Genomic DNA, 12286 nt, shown 5'->3' on the forward strand with positions numbered 1-12286 from the left:
CATTACGCACCTGTCATGCATTCCTTTCCAGGAATATCTTGCTATTTTTTAAAAAAGCCAAGCAAGCTCTTACCTTAGTGCCTTTACACTGATGTGCTGCTGCCTGAGACCCTTTTCCCTCATTTCGTTCATACCTGAGCTCAAATACCACCTCATCAGACAGGCTTTTTTGGAAATACACTTAAAAAGCATTTCCATTGTCTCTATTTCCTAACTGTTTTTGATTCTTCATGACATTATGCTATATTTTTCTTTGATTTTTGTTTACCATTTGACATGGTTTGGCTCTGAATCCCCACTCAAATCTCATCTCAAATTGTAATCCCCACGTGTTGAGGGAGGGAACTGGTGGGAGGTGATTGGATCATGGGGGCAGTTTCCCCCATGTTTTCTTGTGATAGTGAAGAAGTTCTCAAGAGATTTGATGCTTACACCCGTAATTCCAGCCCCTCAGGAAGCTGAGTGGGGGGATCCTTTGAGCCCAGGAGCTTGAGGCTGCAGTGAGCTATGATCACACCACTGTACTCCAGGCTGGGCGACAGAATCTAAAAAAAAAAAAAAGTAACAGTAGTGATTTTCTCATTGGCCAAACACTGAGGCTTGGGTCCTGCACTACCTGTCCAAATGCTGGTTCAAGTCTGCCCCCTAGAGTGGAGTAACCAGAATGTCTTGACAGTAATAAAGAGCTGTGTTAAGGTCGTAATGACACTTGGCTTTTCCGGGAGGCTGTCATATTGTTTTCTGCGTTATTAGAAAACGTGTCAGCTATTACTTTTATAAGCAAAAAAAAGTTTCCATTTTATCAGGGAAAATATTAACTACAAATACAATTTTTCATTGTAAGAGAGTAATCTGTGACAGTGTTTTGCCTACAATAGGCAGAATTAATTCAAGTTTTAGGGTTCTGCTTGTTTAGATAGAGTCACACCCTCAAACTGCATAAGGTTGTCCCTCAGGATACACAGGAGGTTGGTCTCAGGATCCTCACAGATACCAAAATCCGATGATGCTCAGGTCTCTTATATAAAATGACATAGTATTTGCATATAACCTATTCACATCCTCCTACATACTTTAAATCATCTCTAGATTACTTATAATACTTAACACAATGTAAATGCTATGCAAAAAGTTGCTATACTGTATTGTTTTTATTTGGATAGTTTTTTATTGTATTATTATTATTATTATTGGTTTTATTTTTGAATATTTTTGATCTGTGACTGGTCGAATCTGTTGATGTAGAACCTGTGCATATGGAAGGCCAGCTATATATTGAGATGCTACTATGTGATAGGTGCCTACTGAGTTTTGGGAATGGAAAGATGATTAAGATATGGTTTCTCTCACTAAGAGTTCACAGGCTAGAGAGGAAGACAGACATGTAAGGAAATAATTCCATTACATAGTGAAACCTACATGAGGTATACTATAGCACAAGAAAGAATATGAATAGACAGGGCACTTTTATTTGGAGAGGAAAGATGGAAAGAAGGAAGAATGGAAGAAAGACAGTTTAGGTATAACGAAATTTACTTAAACTGTTGTAACTAGTATTAGGCCAATTAACCCAAAATAGCACCTTGGATTAATTAAATTTCAACACACTTTAAGCTCAGTTAAACTTAAAAATTAAAATTTTAGTAATATAAAAAGAGGCTTGAAAGTTAGCCAAGGTATAGATCAGTGCTATCTAATAGAAGTATAATATGAGACATATACGTAATTTTTAATTTTCTAGTAACCACATTTATATAAGGGAAAAAAGATAAAAATTAATGTTTGCAATATATCTGATTTAACCAAATATATCTGAAATATTATTATTTCTATTGTAAGAAACAAAGCAAGATATAAAGGGCCTGAAATCAGGTAGTAGCAATGAGAATGGAGGGAATTGGGTAGATCCAAGTGATATTCAGAGGCAAAATAGGCACAAGTTGATGATTAATTAGATGGAGAATGGGAGAAGTGGAGGAGTACAAGTGGCTTCAAACCCAGGCAAGTTCTTCTACGAGCAACTGTTAAATGATGCTACCAGTCACTGAGATAGGTAACACAGAAAGAGGGGCAGGAGAACACACAGGGCAAGAAAGAACAGTTTACTTTCAAAAGATGAGTTGAGATGTCTGTGAAACCTATAACTAATATGTCAAAGGGATGCTTTTATGTATAAGTGTGCTGCTCAGGAGAGAGTCTGCACCACAGGGACAGATTTGGGAGCCATCAGCACATAGGTGGCAGATACCCTGGACATGTTTGAGATTGCCCAGGGAAGATAAGGTGACTGAGACAAGTGCTTAGGCAGAGCGCTGAAGAAAATCCGTATTTAAGGTGTATAGATCTCTCACCAAAGCACCAAAGACAACCAGGAGTGATGGGAGAGGTACAAGGAAAACCACAAGAATATAAGTCTCAACAGCCAGCCAGAGAGGGGGCTTCAAGAGGGGGGGAGTAATCAGCAATGTCTGATGCTGCTAGAAAGTCAAGCAAAGTCGAGAGACGTTTTCACGGAATTTGACAGTAAAGGGCTCAAGGGTGACTTTGAAGAGAATGGTTTCCATAAAGGGTAAGGATAGAAGTCACATTGCAGCAGACTGAAAACTGAGGGAAAATGTAGATAACTCTTCAAGAAATTTTTTGTGAAAAGGAAGATAGCTAAGTTGGTTACTATTGGCTATCAAGAATGGTATCTCTTGGTATGTTATGAGGGAAAGTTTTTATGATAGACGTGACAGCTGGGCGCGGTGGCTTACGCCTGTAATCCCAGCACTTAGAGAGGCTGAGGTGGGCGTATGACGAGGTCAGGAGATCGAGAGCATCCTGGCTAACACAGCGAAACCCCGTCTCTACTAAAAAAGTATAAAGAAATTAGCCGGGCGTGGTGGCGGGCGCCTATAGTCCCAGCTACTCCAGAGGCTGAGGCAGGCGAATGGCGTGAACCCAGGAGGCGGAGCTTGCAGTGAGCTGAGATCGCACCACTGCACTCCAGCCTGGGTGACAGAATGAAACTCCGTCTCAAAAAAAAAAAAAAAAAAAGTGACTTGACTCCACTTAAAGACTATTTAAAATTATGTAATAAACAATTTTATTGATTAAAGAGATGTTAATGATATATTCTTAACTGAAGATTATGACTGAAAAAGTGTTTAATGCACACTTCTGTTCATGTACACATGTACACGTAAATAGCATTCTGGAAGTATATACACCAAGATATTAACCATATTTATCTCCAAGAAGGTAAACAAACATGTTTAAAATTTTTATTCTGTCAGGCTTGGGGGCTCACACCTGTAATCCCAGCACTTTGGAGAGGCCAAAGCAGGAAGATCTCTTGAGCCCAGGAGTTTCAGAACAACCTGGGCAACATGGGGAAACCTCTCCGCAACCCTTACAAGTAATTTTTTTAAAATTAGCTGGCTGTGGCAGTGTGTGCCTGTGGTCCCAGCTACTAGGGCAGCTAGGGTGGGAGGATCACGTGAGCCTGGGAGGTTGAGGCTGCAGTGAGCAGTGTTTGCATGCAGAAGATGATTGGATCATGGGGGAAGTTTTCCCCAGTGCTGTTCTCATGATAGTGAATGAGTTCTCACAAGATTTGATGGTTTTATAGAGCAATTTTCCCTGCTTTTGCAAGCGCTCTCTTTCCTGCCGCCATGTGAAGAAGGTCCTTGCTTCCCCTTGAGCTTCTGCCATGATTGTAAGTTTCTTGAACCCTCCCCAGCCATGTGGAACTGTGAGTTGATTAAACCTCTTTTCTATGTAAATTACCAAGTCTTAGGCAGTTCTTTTTTTTTTTTTTTTTTTTTTTTCCAGTGGAATCTTGCTCTGTCTCCCAGGCTGAAGTGCAGTGGTGCAATCTCAGCCCACTGCAACCTCCACCTCCCAGGTATAAGCAATTATCCTGACTCAGCCTCTCGAATAGCTGGGACTACAGCACCCACCACCATGCCTGGCTAATTTTTTGTATTTTTATTAGAGATGGAGTTTCACCTTGTTGGCCAGGCTGGTCTCAAACTCCTGACTTCAGGTGATCCACCTGCCTTGGCCTCCCAAAGTGCTGGGATTACAGGCATGAGCCACTGCATCTGGCCTCAGGCAGCTCTTTATAGCAGTGTGAGAATGAACGAATACAGGAAACTGGTACTGCAGATTGGGGTACTGCGATACAGGTACCAGAAAATGTGGAAGTGACTTTGAAACTGGGTAACTGGCAGAGGTTGGAACAGTTTGGAGGGCTCAGAAGAAGACAGGAAAATGTGGGAAAGTTTGGAACTTAATAGAAACTTGTCAGATGGTTTTGACCAAAATGCTGTTAGTAATGTAGACAATGAAGTCCAGGCTGAGATGGTCTCAGAAGGAGATGCAGAACTTCTTGGAAATTGGAGCAAAGGTCACTTTTGCTATGCTTTAGCAGAGCAACTGGTGGCATTTTGCCCCTGCCCTAGACATCTGTGGAACTTTGAACTTGAGAGAGAGTATCTGAAATTGGAACTTATGTTTAAAAGGGAAGTAGAGCATAAACGTTTGGAAAATATGTAGCCTGACGATATAAAAAAAGAAAAATCCATTTCCTGGGGAGAAATTCAAGTTGGCTAGAGAAATTTGCAAAAGTAACAAGGAACAGAATGTTAATTACCAAGACGATGGGGAAAACGTCTCCAAGGCATGTCAGAGACTTTCACAGCAGACCCTCCCATCACAGACCCAGAGGCCTAGGAGGGAAAAATGGTTTCCTGGGCCAGGTCCAGGGCTCCCCTGATGTGTGCAGCCTTGGATTCGGTGCCCTGTGTCCCGGCCGCTCCAGTCGTGGCTAAAAGGGACCAAGGTACAGCTCAGGCTGTTGCTTCAGAAGGTGCAAGCCCCAACTCTGGGCAGCTTCCATGTGGGATTGGTACTGCGGGTGCACAGAAGACAAGAATTGAGATTTGGGAACCTCTGCCTAGATTTCAGAAGATGTATGGAAACACCTGGATGTGCAGGCAGAGGTGTGCTGTAGGGGTGAAGCCCTCATGGAGAACCTCTGCTAGGGCAGTGCAGAAGGGAAATGTGGGGTTGGAGCTGTTCTTATGATAATGAGTTCTCTTGCAATCTGATGGTTTTATAAGGCAGTTTTTCCTGTTCCTGCTAGCTCTCTCTTTCCTAATACCATGTGAAGAAAGGTCTTTGCTTCCCCTTCACCTTCTGTCATGATTGTAAGTTTTCTGAGGCCTTCCCAGCCATGCAGAACTGTGAGTCAAACCTCTTTTCTTTATAAGTTACCCAGTCTTGGGCAGTTCTTCATAGCAGTATGAGAACGAACTAACACACCCCTTTTCCTTTTTATTTCTACTAAGTCAAAGTCAGTGCTTGCACAAGCAATCAATTACAGATTAGTTATGAGTAGTACTTTTGGGGGATTTTCCTCTTCACAAAATGGAGTATGTAGCTGCCCTTGGGCATTTGAAGGTCTAAGACAGATGAGGAATAAACAGAGAGAGCATTAGAGAACTCCAGTATCTTTGCTTTCAGGGGAAAACAATTACTCATAGAGTATGGTTCCACAAAGTTAAAACCCAGTGCATAAATCTGACCTCAGAGAATCAGTCTTCACCCAAGTAATCAAAACTGCAACCTACCCCACTCCTGCTGTTCTTGCTCACATCCACTCATTCACATGCACATCACACAGAGACTGTCTCAGAACCTGCTACTAGAGGAAAATGAACATCCTGCCTCACGTGAGAACCATAAGCTCTGGCATCAGAATGAACTCGTCTCTGGCCCTAACTCTGCCACCTAACTCTGCCAGCAAGCTACAGAACTCTCTAAAATTTGTTTCCTCATCTAGAAAGTGAAGAAAAAAATAGGTCTATGATGGTTAATGTTAGGTGCCAGCTTGACTTGATTAAGGGGCACCCAGACAGCTGGCAAAGCACTATTTCTTTCTGCACAGATATGTCTGTTAAAGTGATTCTGGAAAAGATGGGCATTTGAATCAGTGGACTGAATAAAGGAAGATCCTCCTCACCCAATGTGGGCAGGCACCATCCAATTGGTTGAAGACCTGGATAGACAAAAAAGGCAGAGGAAAGGAGAATTGTCTCTCTCTCTCTCTCCTCTCTCTCCCTCAAAGCTAGGATGCCCTTTTTTCCTGCCTTGGATATTAGAACTACAGGTTCTGTGTGGCCTTTGGAGTCAGGGACTTGCACCAGTGACTCTCCCCTACCCTACCTTCAACCTAGGACTGAAAGTGGTATCATCAGCTTCCCTGGTTCTGAGGCTTTCAAACTTGGACTAAGCCACCCTACTGGCTTCCCCGGTTCTGAGGCTTTTGAACTTGAACTGAGCCACACTACTGGCTTCCTTGGTTCTCCAGCTTGGAGACAGTTTATGTTGGGATTTCTCTGCCTCCATAATCATGTAAGCCAATTCCCCTAATAAATCCCCTCTCATATATCTCTATTCCTATTTATCTCTACCTCTATCTCTATCTATCATCTCTCTATCTATATATCTATCCATCTATCTATCTATCTTTATCTCTATCCTATTGGTTCTTTCTCTCTGGAGAATCCTGACTAATACAAGGTCCCACCTCAGAGTAGTGAAGCTTATTTTACATAATGCATTAAAGCATCCAGCATAGTACTTGGCAGGTTAATTACCAGTTCTCCTTAAATGATGGCCATTAGACATACTTACATAATTACTTCTGACAAGAAAGTAAACTCAAGAGTCATACCAATGACTTTTATTTAAGATGATTTGTGAGTTGATGTGTAAGAAGGGTTGGTAAAGCTACGTGGGTGGCTCTTTAAATACCTTGTATTACGTTTTCAAATTTTTCTTTATTCTATTAAAATACCTTTTATTCTCTTTATTCCCATAAAAAGGCAACCAGGCAGAATATACTCTCAACTAAGATGCCAGCAGTAATTGGGGTATGATGCAAGTCATCTTGGAGCAGCTACCTACCCTGCCCACTGCAGTCACTCAGCATCTGCAGTTGCTTTTTATAGCTGTTTTTACCCCCAACCCCGCCCCCGTCCACATCCTGAAATGGTGAATTAGGGCTCAAAGAAAAAAACCAAAACTAGCATCTGATGTCATGAGGCGGAAGCAGAGTATTATTCAGGCCCTTTTTCAAACAGGGGAGCCATGTGTGCTTCTCCATGTTCTTCTTTCCTAGAGCTCCTTTCTTCCTCTACTTTCTTTCGGGATTTTATCTCCATCCTCAGGCATTCTCTTTCATTTCTCTCCTTTCTGCTTTCAGGTCCCTGAAAGGGAAAGAGCAGAAACAGGTAAAAATGCACAAACAGCTGACAACACTCCACATTTCTCTTAATAATCAGACACAGAGAAAGCCCTGATGGTTTAGCAGACTTCCACCTCTTGGTTTCCAGAAATACATTAGCATAAACCTAAGGATGTTGCTAAAGGTTTTGGTCACAAAGAAAAGAATAGAGGGGATTGGGCATCAGCAGATGGTCTGGGAAGGAAGTACAACCCACACACACCTGTGACTCTTTGTCTCTGAACATACTGAGGGGCATGATTTCATGGCATGATGAAATTAACAATCCCCTGGTGCTTTTTGAAAAGGAAAGTGTCAAGTGAGATCACACATGGAATGATTCTTAGCGCTCTGTGTTCAGTCCCTTAAATTATATTAATAGTAGAGTTTTCACTAAATTTTAATGTGAGGACTATGGGAAGATGAAGTGTTAAGGAATGACACCCAACCAGATTAACAACCCCCAACATGTGTCCCCAGGATTCCACATTATTCACTGATTAATTGAACATATACTGTTGTTGTCGGATCAGGAGATATAACACTAAATAGACCTACTTCCTAGATATTACACCTAGGTGGAGGGATACAGACAGTCATCAATAAGCCTAAAAGGAAGTGAAAAAATAATCCACAGTGATAAGTGCAATGATAACTGTAAACAGAGTGATAGGGACCTACTGGAGGGTGGGGGGTTGCTTCTTTAGTTTGTATGGCCAGAGGGTGCCTTTCAAGGAATTATCAAAATGATGGCATTAATAAATGTGGCCACGGTATCTATTTATGCTTCTATTTTAAAAAATAAACAAGCAAAACCATTACTCCTCTCCTATTCAAACTAGAAATGTTGGGAAACCCCTTAGTGTTTATCAGGTGAAGTTAAGCAGTGGTGAGTGGCGGTCACATGAGCAAGGTCATGCGTGCTCAGCCGTGCTGGCTGAGAGTTATTGAGGCATCTATCTGTTTAACACAGTGGTGTCAGCCACTCTACAGTGTTAATGCAGTCATTAAGGTCTCTTACCAAAATGGTATAAGAAAGAGAAAATACAGTGATGATTAAAGACCATCTGAGAAATGCTTGTAAATAACGCTCGGAAATACATTTTATCACACCACTTAGATGCTAAATGTGAAAATTATCAAAATAAGCCGACTGAATTTTTAAATATCAAAATGAAAGAATTTAACATTGTTGGTCATGATCAGGACACAGAAACAGTTTCTGGTTCTTTTTGATGTCAAACTATGTAAAATTTAAATCTAGGTATTAGTATATATTTGGTCCCCAAACAAAAGACGATATAAATCATTTTTAAATTTGCTGAAAAATAACACTTTTTAATGTAGTTAGCCTTAGGAAAGCGTGTAGATTATCAAATAGGGAAAAGTTGAAGTGTATCTGTATATGTTCTGAATTTCTAATTTTGCATTAAGATTTTATAAAGTACTCTTTAAAAACTGATATAAAATAAAATATTTAAATTAAAATTAGTTATATAATGTGCAAATTTTAAAAATTTTATAAATTCCTAACAGGTTTCTAGTTATTATATATAACCATGAAAAAGAGTTTCGATTTTAAAAAGTAGAAAATGCTTCCCTAAGTATCTTGGAACTCAAAAGGAAGAACGTGGAAAATGAATGCAACAAGCATATTTTATATTTTAGAGATAATACGATGAGGATCTTTTTAAGCAAAATGACTTTATACACTTCTAGGGATTATAATAATAATATTAGCTAATGTCATGAAAGACAAGGAAAGACTGAGAAAGTGCTCCAGGGTAAAATAGACCACAGGAACATGAACATCAGAAGCAACACATGATTTCAAATTTCACTATAAAGAATATTATTGGGACAACTGGCAAAAAATATAAATAAGGTTTATGAATTAGAGATAATAGTGTTATATCAGTATTAATTTCCTGAGTTTAATTATTGTATTGTGTTTATGTCAGAGAAAGTTCTTGTGCCTGTGTTTGGAGATGGGAAGAGGAGAGATAGTGCAGGCAAATATGGACATGTTAACATTTGGAGGTAATCTAGGTGAAGGGTGTATGGGAATTCTTTGTCCTATTCTTGCAACATTTCTCTAAGCCTGAGACAATATGAAAACAAACAGTATTTTTTTAAAAAAGCAAAACAGCAATTCTTTTTTTTTTTTTCCTTGAGAGTCTTGCTCTGTTGCCTAGGCTGGAGTACAATGGCTCCAATCACAGCTGACTGCAGTCTCAAACTTGGGCACAAGGGATCCTCCCATCTCAGCCTCCCAAGCAGTCAGGAATACAGGTACAGGCCACCATGGCTGGCAGTTTTGTTTTTTTTTTTAATTTTCATAGAGACAGGATTTCACTATGTTGCCCAGGCTGGTCTCAAATTCCTGGCCTCAACCTTCCAAAGTGCTGGGATTATAAGAATTCTTAATAATAAGGTTTAGATACAGTAAAACGACAGCTGTCCACTATTCTCCCTTCCTTGTTCCTCTTCTGATCAGGTGGAGAAAGCAGCCTACAGAAGGGAAACCATATGGATACAGGGTCACTCTGAGCAAAAGTAAGGTGTCACCTGTAAGGCAAAGATGCACAGTGAGTCTCAACAGTTAATCTGCTAGATAGACAGCACCGTGCTCAGATGGACAATGAAACACAAAGCACTCAAGTATCTTCACCAGTGGACTCAGAGTCTAGCTCCAGAACCAGGAGTCATTACGCTTAGGTTCAGTTATTTGTTTTGTCTACTACACGGCAGCAACCCATTATTATTCCGGTTTTGCAAAATGAAACAAAAAACCAAAGACCTACAAAAAAGAAGCATTTTGCTCAAGGCCAGTCAGTGAGCATGCTGCAGAGTTGAAACATTAATTGATCTTTAGTTTATTACTTTATTTGATCTTTAGTTTATTACTTTATTTATCAAGTTTAGCATCATGAGTGGAGTTTCTATATTTCTATACTTCCCCCCATTTCATGTCTGTCTCTTCCTTTTACTTTACTGAGACTCCCATGACGTCACCGTGAGCACCTAGCCCACTCCTATTCCTGGATACTTACTAGACAGTGTTTGGTCGTTCTTGTGTTTTTTAACTATAGGAGAACAAAACACCATCATGGACTATTTGCTAGAGGATTAAATATGAAAGGAGAGAAGCCACGGGGGCAGTTTTTTTCCCCCAAATTGTAAAAGGAGAATGAGTTACAATTATTTATAATAAGGTTGATGAAAGTAGGCTCAAGAAACTAGGGGGCTGAGTGTGGTGACTCACACCTGGAATCCTAGCACTTTGGGAGGCTGAGGCAGGAGCACTGCTTGAGCCCAAAAGTTTGAAACCAGCCTGGGCAACATAACAAGACCCTGTCTCTAGAAAAAAAAAGTTTAAAATTTCGTCAGTCATGGTGGCACATGCCTGTAGTCCCAGCTACTCAAGAGGCTGAGGTGGGAGGAACACTTGAGACCAGGAATTCGAGGCTGCAGTGAGCCATGATCAGGCCACTGCACTCCAGCCTGGGCAACAGAGTGAGACCCTATCTCGAAAAAAAAAAAAAGAAAAACTAGAAGACTTTGGTAAGAAAAATGTTTCGGGAACTCTTCCTATGCCAGATGTCTTCAATTATAAATAATAATTTTCAAAAATTCAATCTGGGTTGTGTTAAACTGAATGTCATTTTTCAAAGATCTTATTACTAAGCTGTAAATGAAGAAGTTACATTTGTTCCCCTCAATGTTAAAGAGGACAAAACCTTTGGGTTTCCTTTTCTAAAGTGGCTTAAATATTCAGTAGCTCTGCTACATACCAAAGAGGCAGAACGTTTGGTTCTAAAGCACAGCTGTCGTTCAAAGGACTCCGAAAATTTCTCAATTTTGGAATGGGATCTGCCTTTTGATTCCAGTGGCTCCTTGAATGACCCGTCCTCTGAGTATTCTCCGTAATCCCGCACGTGGCTACGGCATCGAAATTCTTGGTCCTCATGAGAATGCCTTCTAGGAAGACGGTCAGATGATCGGCATCGGAATTCCTGGTCCTCATGAGAATGCCTTCTAGGATGGCGGTCAGATGATGGAATTCTGGGAAGCACAGGAAGCTGAGAATACAGAATGAAAAAATTTACAATATAAAAGGACTGTGCAATGTTAGCACAGAGGCAGAATGTTTATAAACTACTAACTAAATGAATCTCACGTTGAATTGATATGTTTTCTTTGTGAAAGGAAAATAAAACTTGGGGCCCCCAAATCACTAAGCTAAAGGGAAAAGTCAAGCTGGGAACTGCTTAGGGCCAACCTGTCTCCTATTCTTTCAAAGTCACCCCTCTGCTCACTGAGATAAACGCATATCTGATTGCCTCCTTTGGAGAGGCTAATCCGAAACTCAAAAGAATGCAACCATTTGTCTCTTAACTACCCATGACCTGGAAGCCCCCTGCCCACTTTGGGTTTTCCCAAAACCCTTTGCTTTGAGTTGTCCTGCCTTTTCAAATCGAACCAATGTTCATCTTGCATATGTTGATTGATGTCTCATGTCTCCTTGAATGTATAAAACTAAACTGTGCTCTTACCACCTTCGGCACACGTCGTCAGGACCTCCTGAGGCTGTGTCATGGGCATGAATCCTCAGCCTTAGCAAAATAAACTTTCTAGATTAACTGAGACCTGCCTCAGATTTTGGGGGTTCACATTTTGGCAACCATGAAGGGATTCTGAGCGGAGATGCCCTTGACCTTTGACAAATCTCCTATTGGTGCTTGGTACCAGCATGAGCTAACTCTATGGCTCAAACCAATAGGACAATTTGCTGAGGTCTGAGAGCACCCCCTCCAGAGAGTCCCTGATCTCCCAAAATTTGGTCTCGATCTAAAGTTTATTTTGCTGTACAACTCCTCTCTCTCTCTCTCCTTTTTTTATTTTTATTTTTATTTTTTTTTTTTTTTGGAGTTTAGTTTTACTTGCTTCCAACAAGGAAGGCAAGATTTCCTGTTTCCATGATGATGGAAGGCAGGTAACTTTTATGGA

At 40.6% G+C, this 12286-nt stretch overlaps 1 protein-coding gene across 1 annotated transcript in view; it reads right to left on the reverse strand.

The window, feature by feature from the left end:
- Positions 1-6718: 6718 nt before the first annotated feature.
- LNP1 (leukemia NUP98 fusion partner 1) overlaps positions 6719-12286 on the reverse strand; it is a 46081-nt gene continuing 40513 nt past the window's right edge. The window contains exons 3-4 of the mRNA XM_001093026.5: positions 11071-11358; positions 6719-7259 (exon numbers count right to left, since the gene is read on the reverse strand). Coding sequence (XP_001093026.1) covers positions 7110-7259; positions 11071-11358 — 438 coding nt within the window. The 3' untranslated portion in view covers positions 6719-7109. The remainder of the gene's footprint in view (positions 7260-11070; positions 11359-12286) is intronic.

Source organism: Macaca mulatta, chromosome 2 (assembly GCF_049350105.2).
Source record: "Macaca mulatta isolate MMU2019108-1 chromosome 2, T2T-MMU8v2.0, whole genome shotgun sequence".
In the NCBI taxonomy this organism is placed as follows: domain Eukaryota; kingdom Metazoa; phylum Chordata; class Mammalia; order Primates; family Cercopithecidae; genus Macaca; species Macaca mulatta.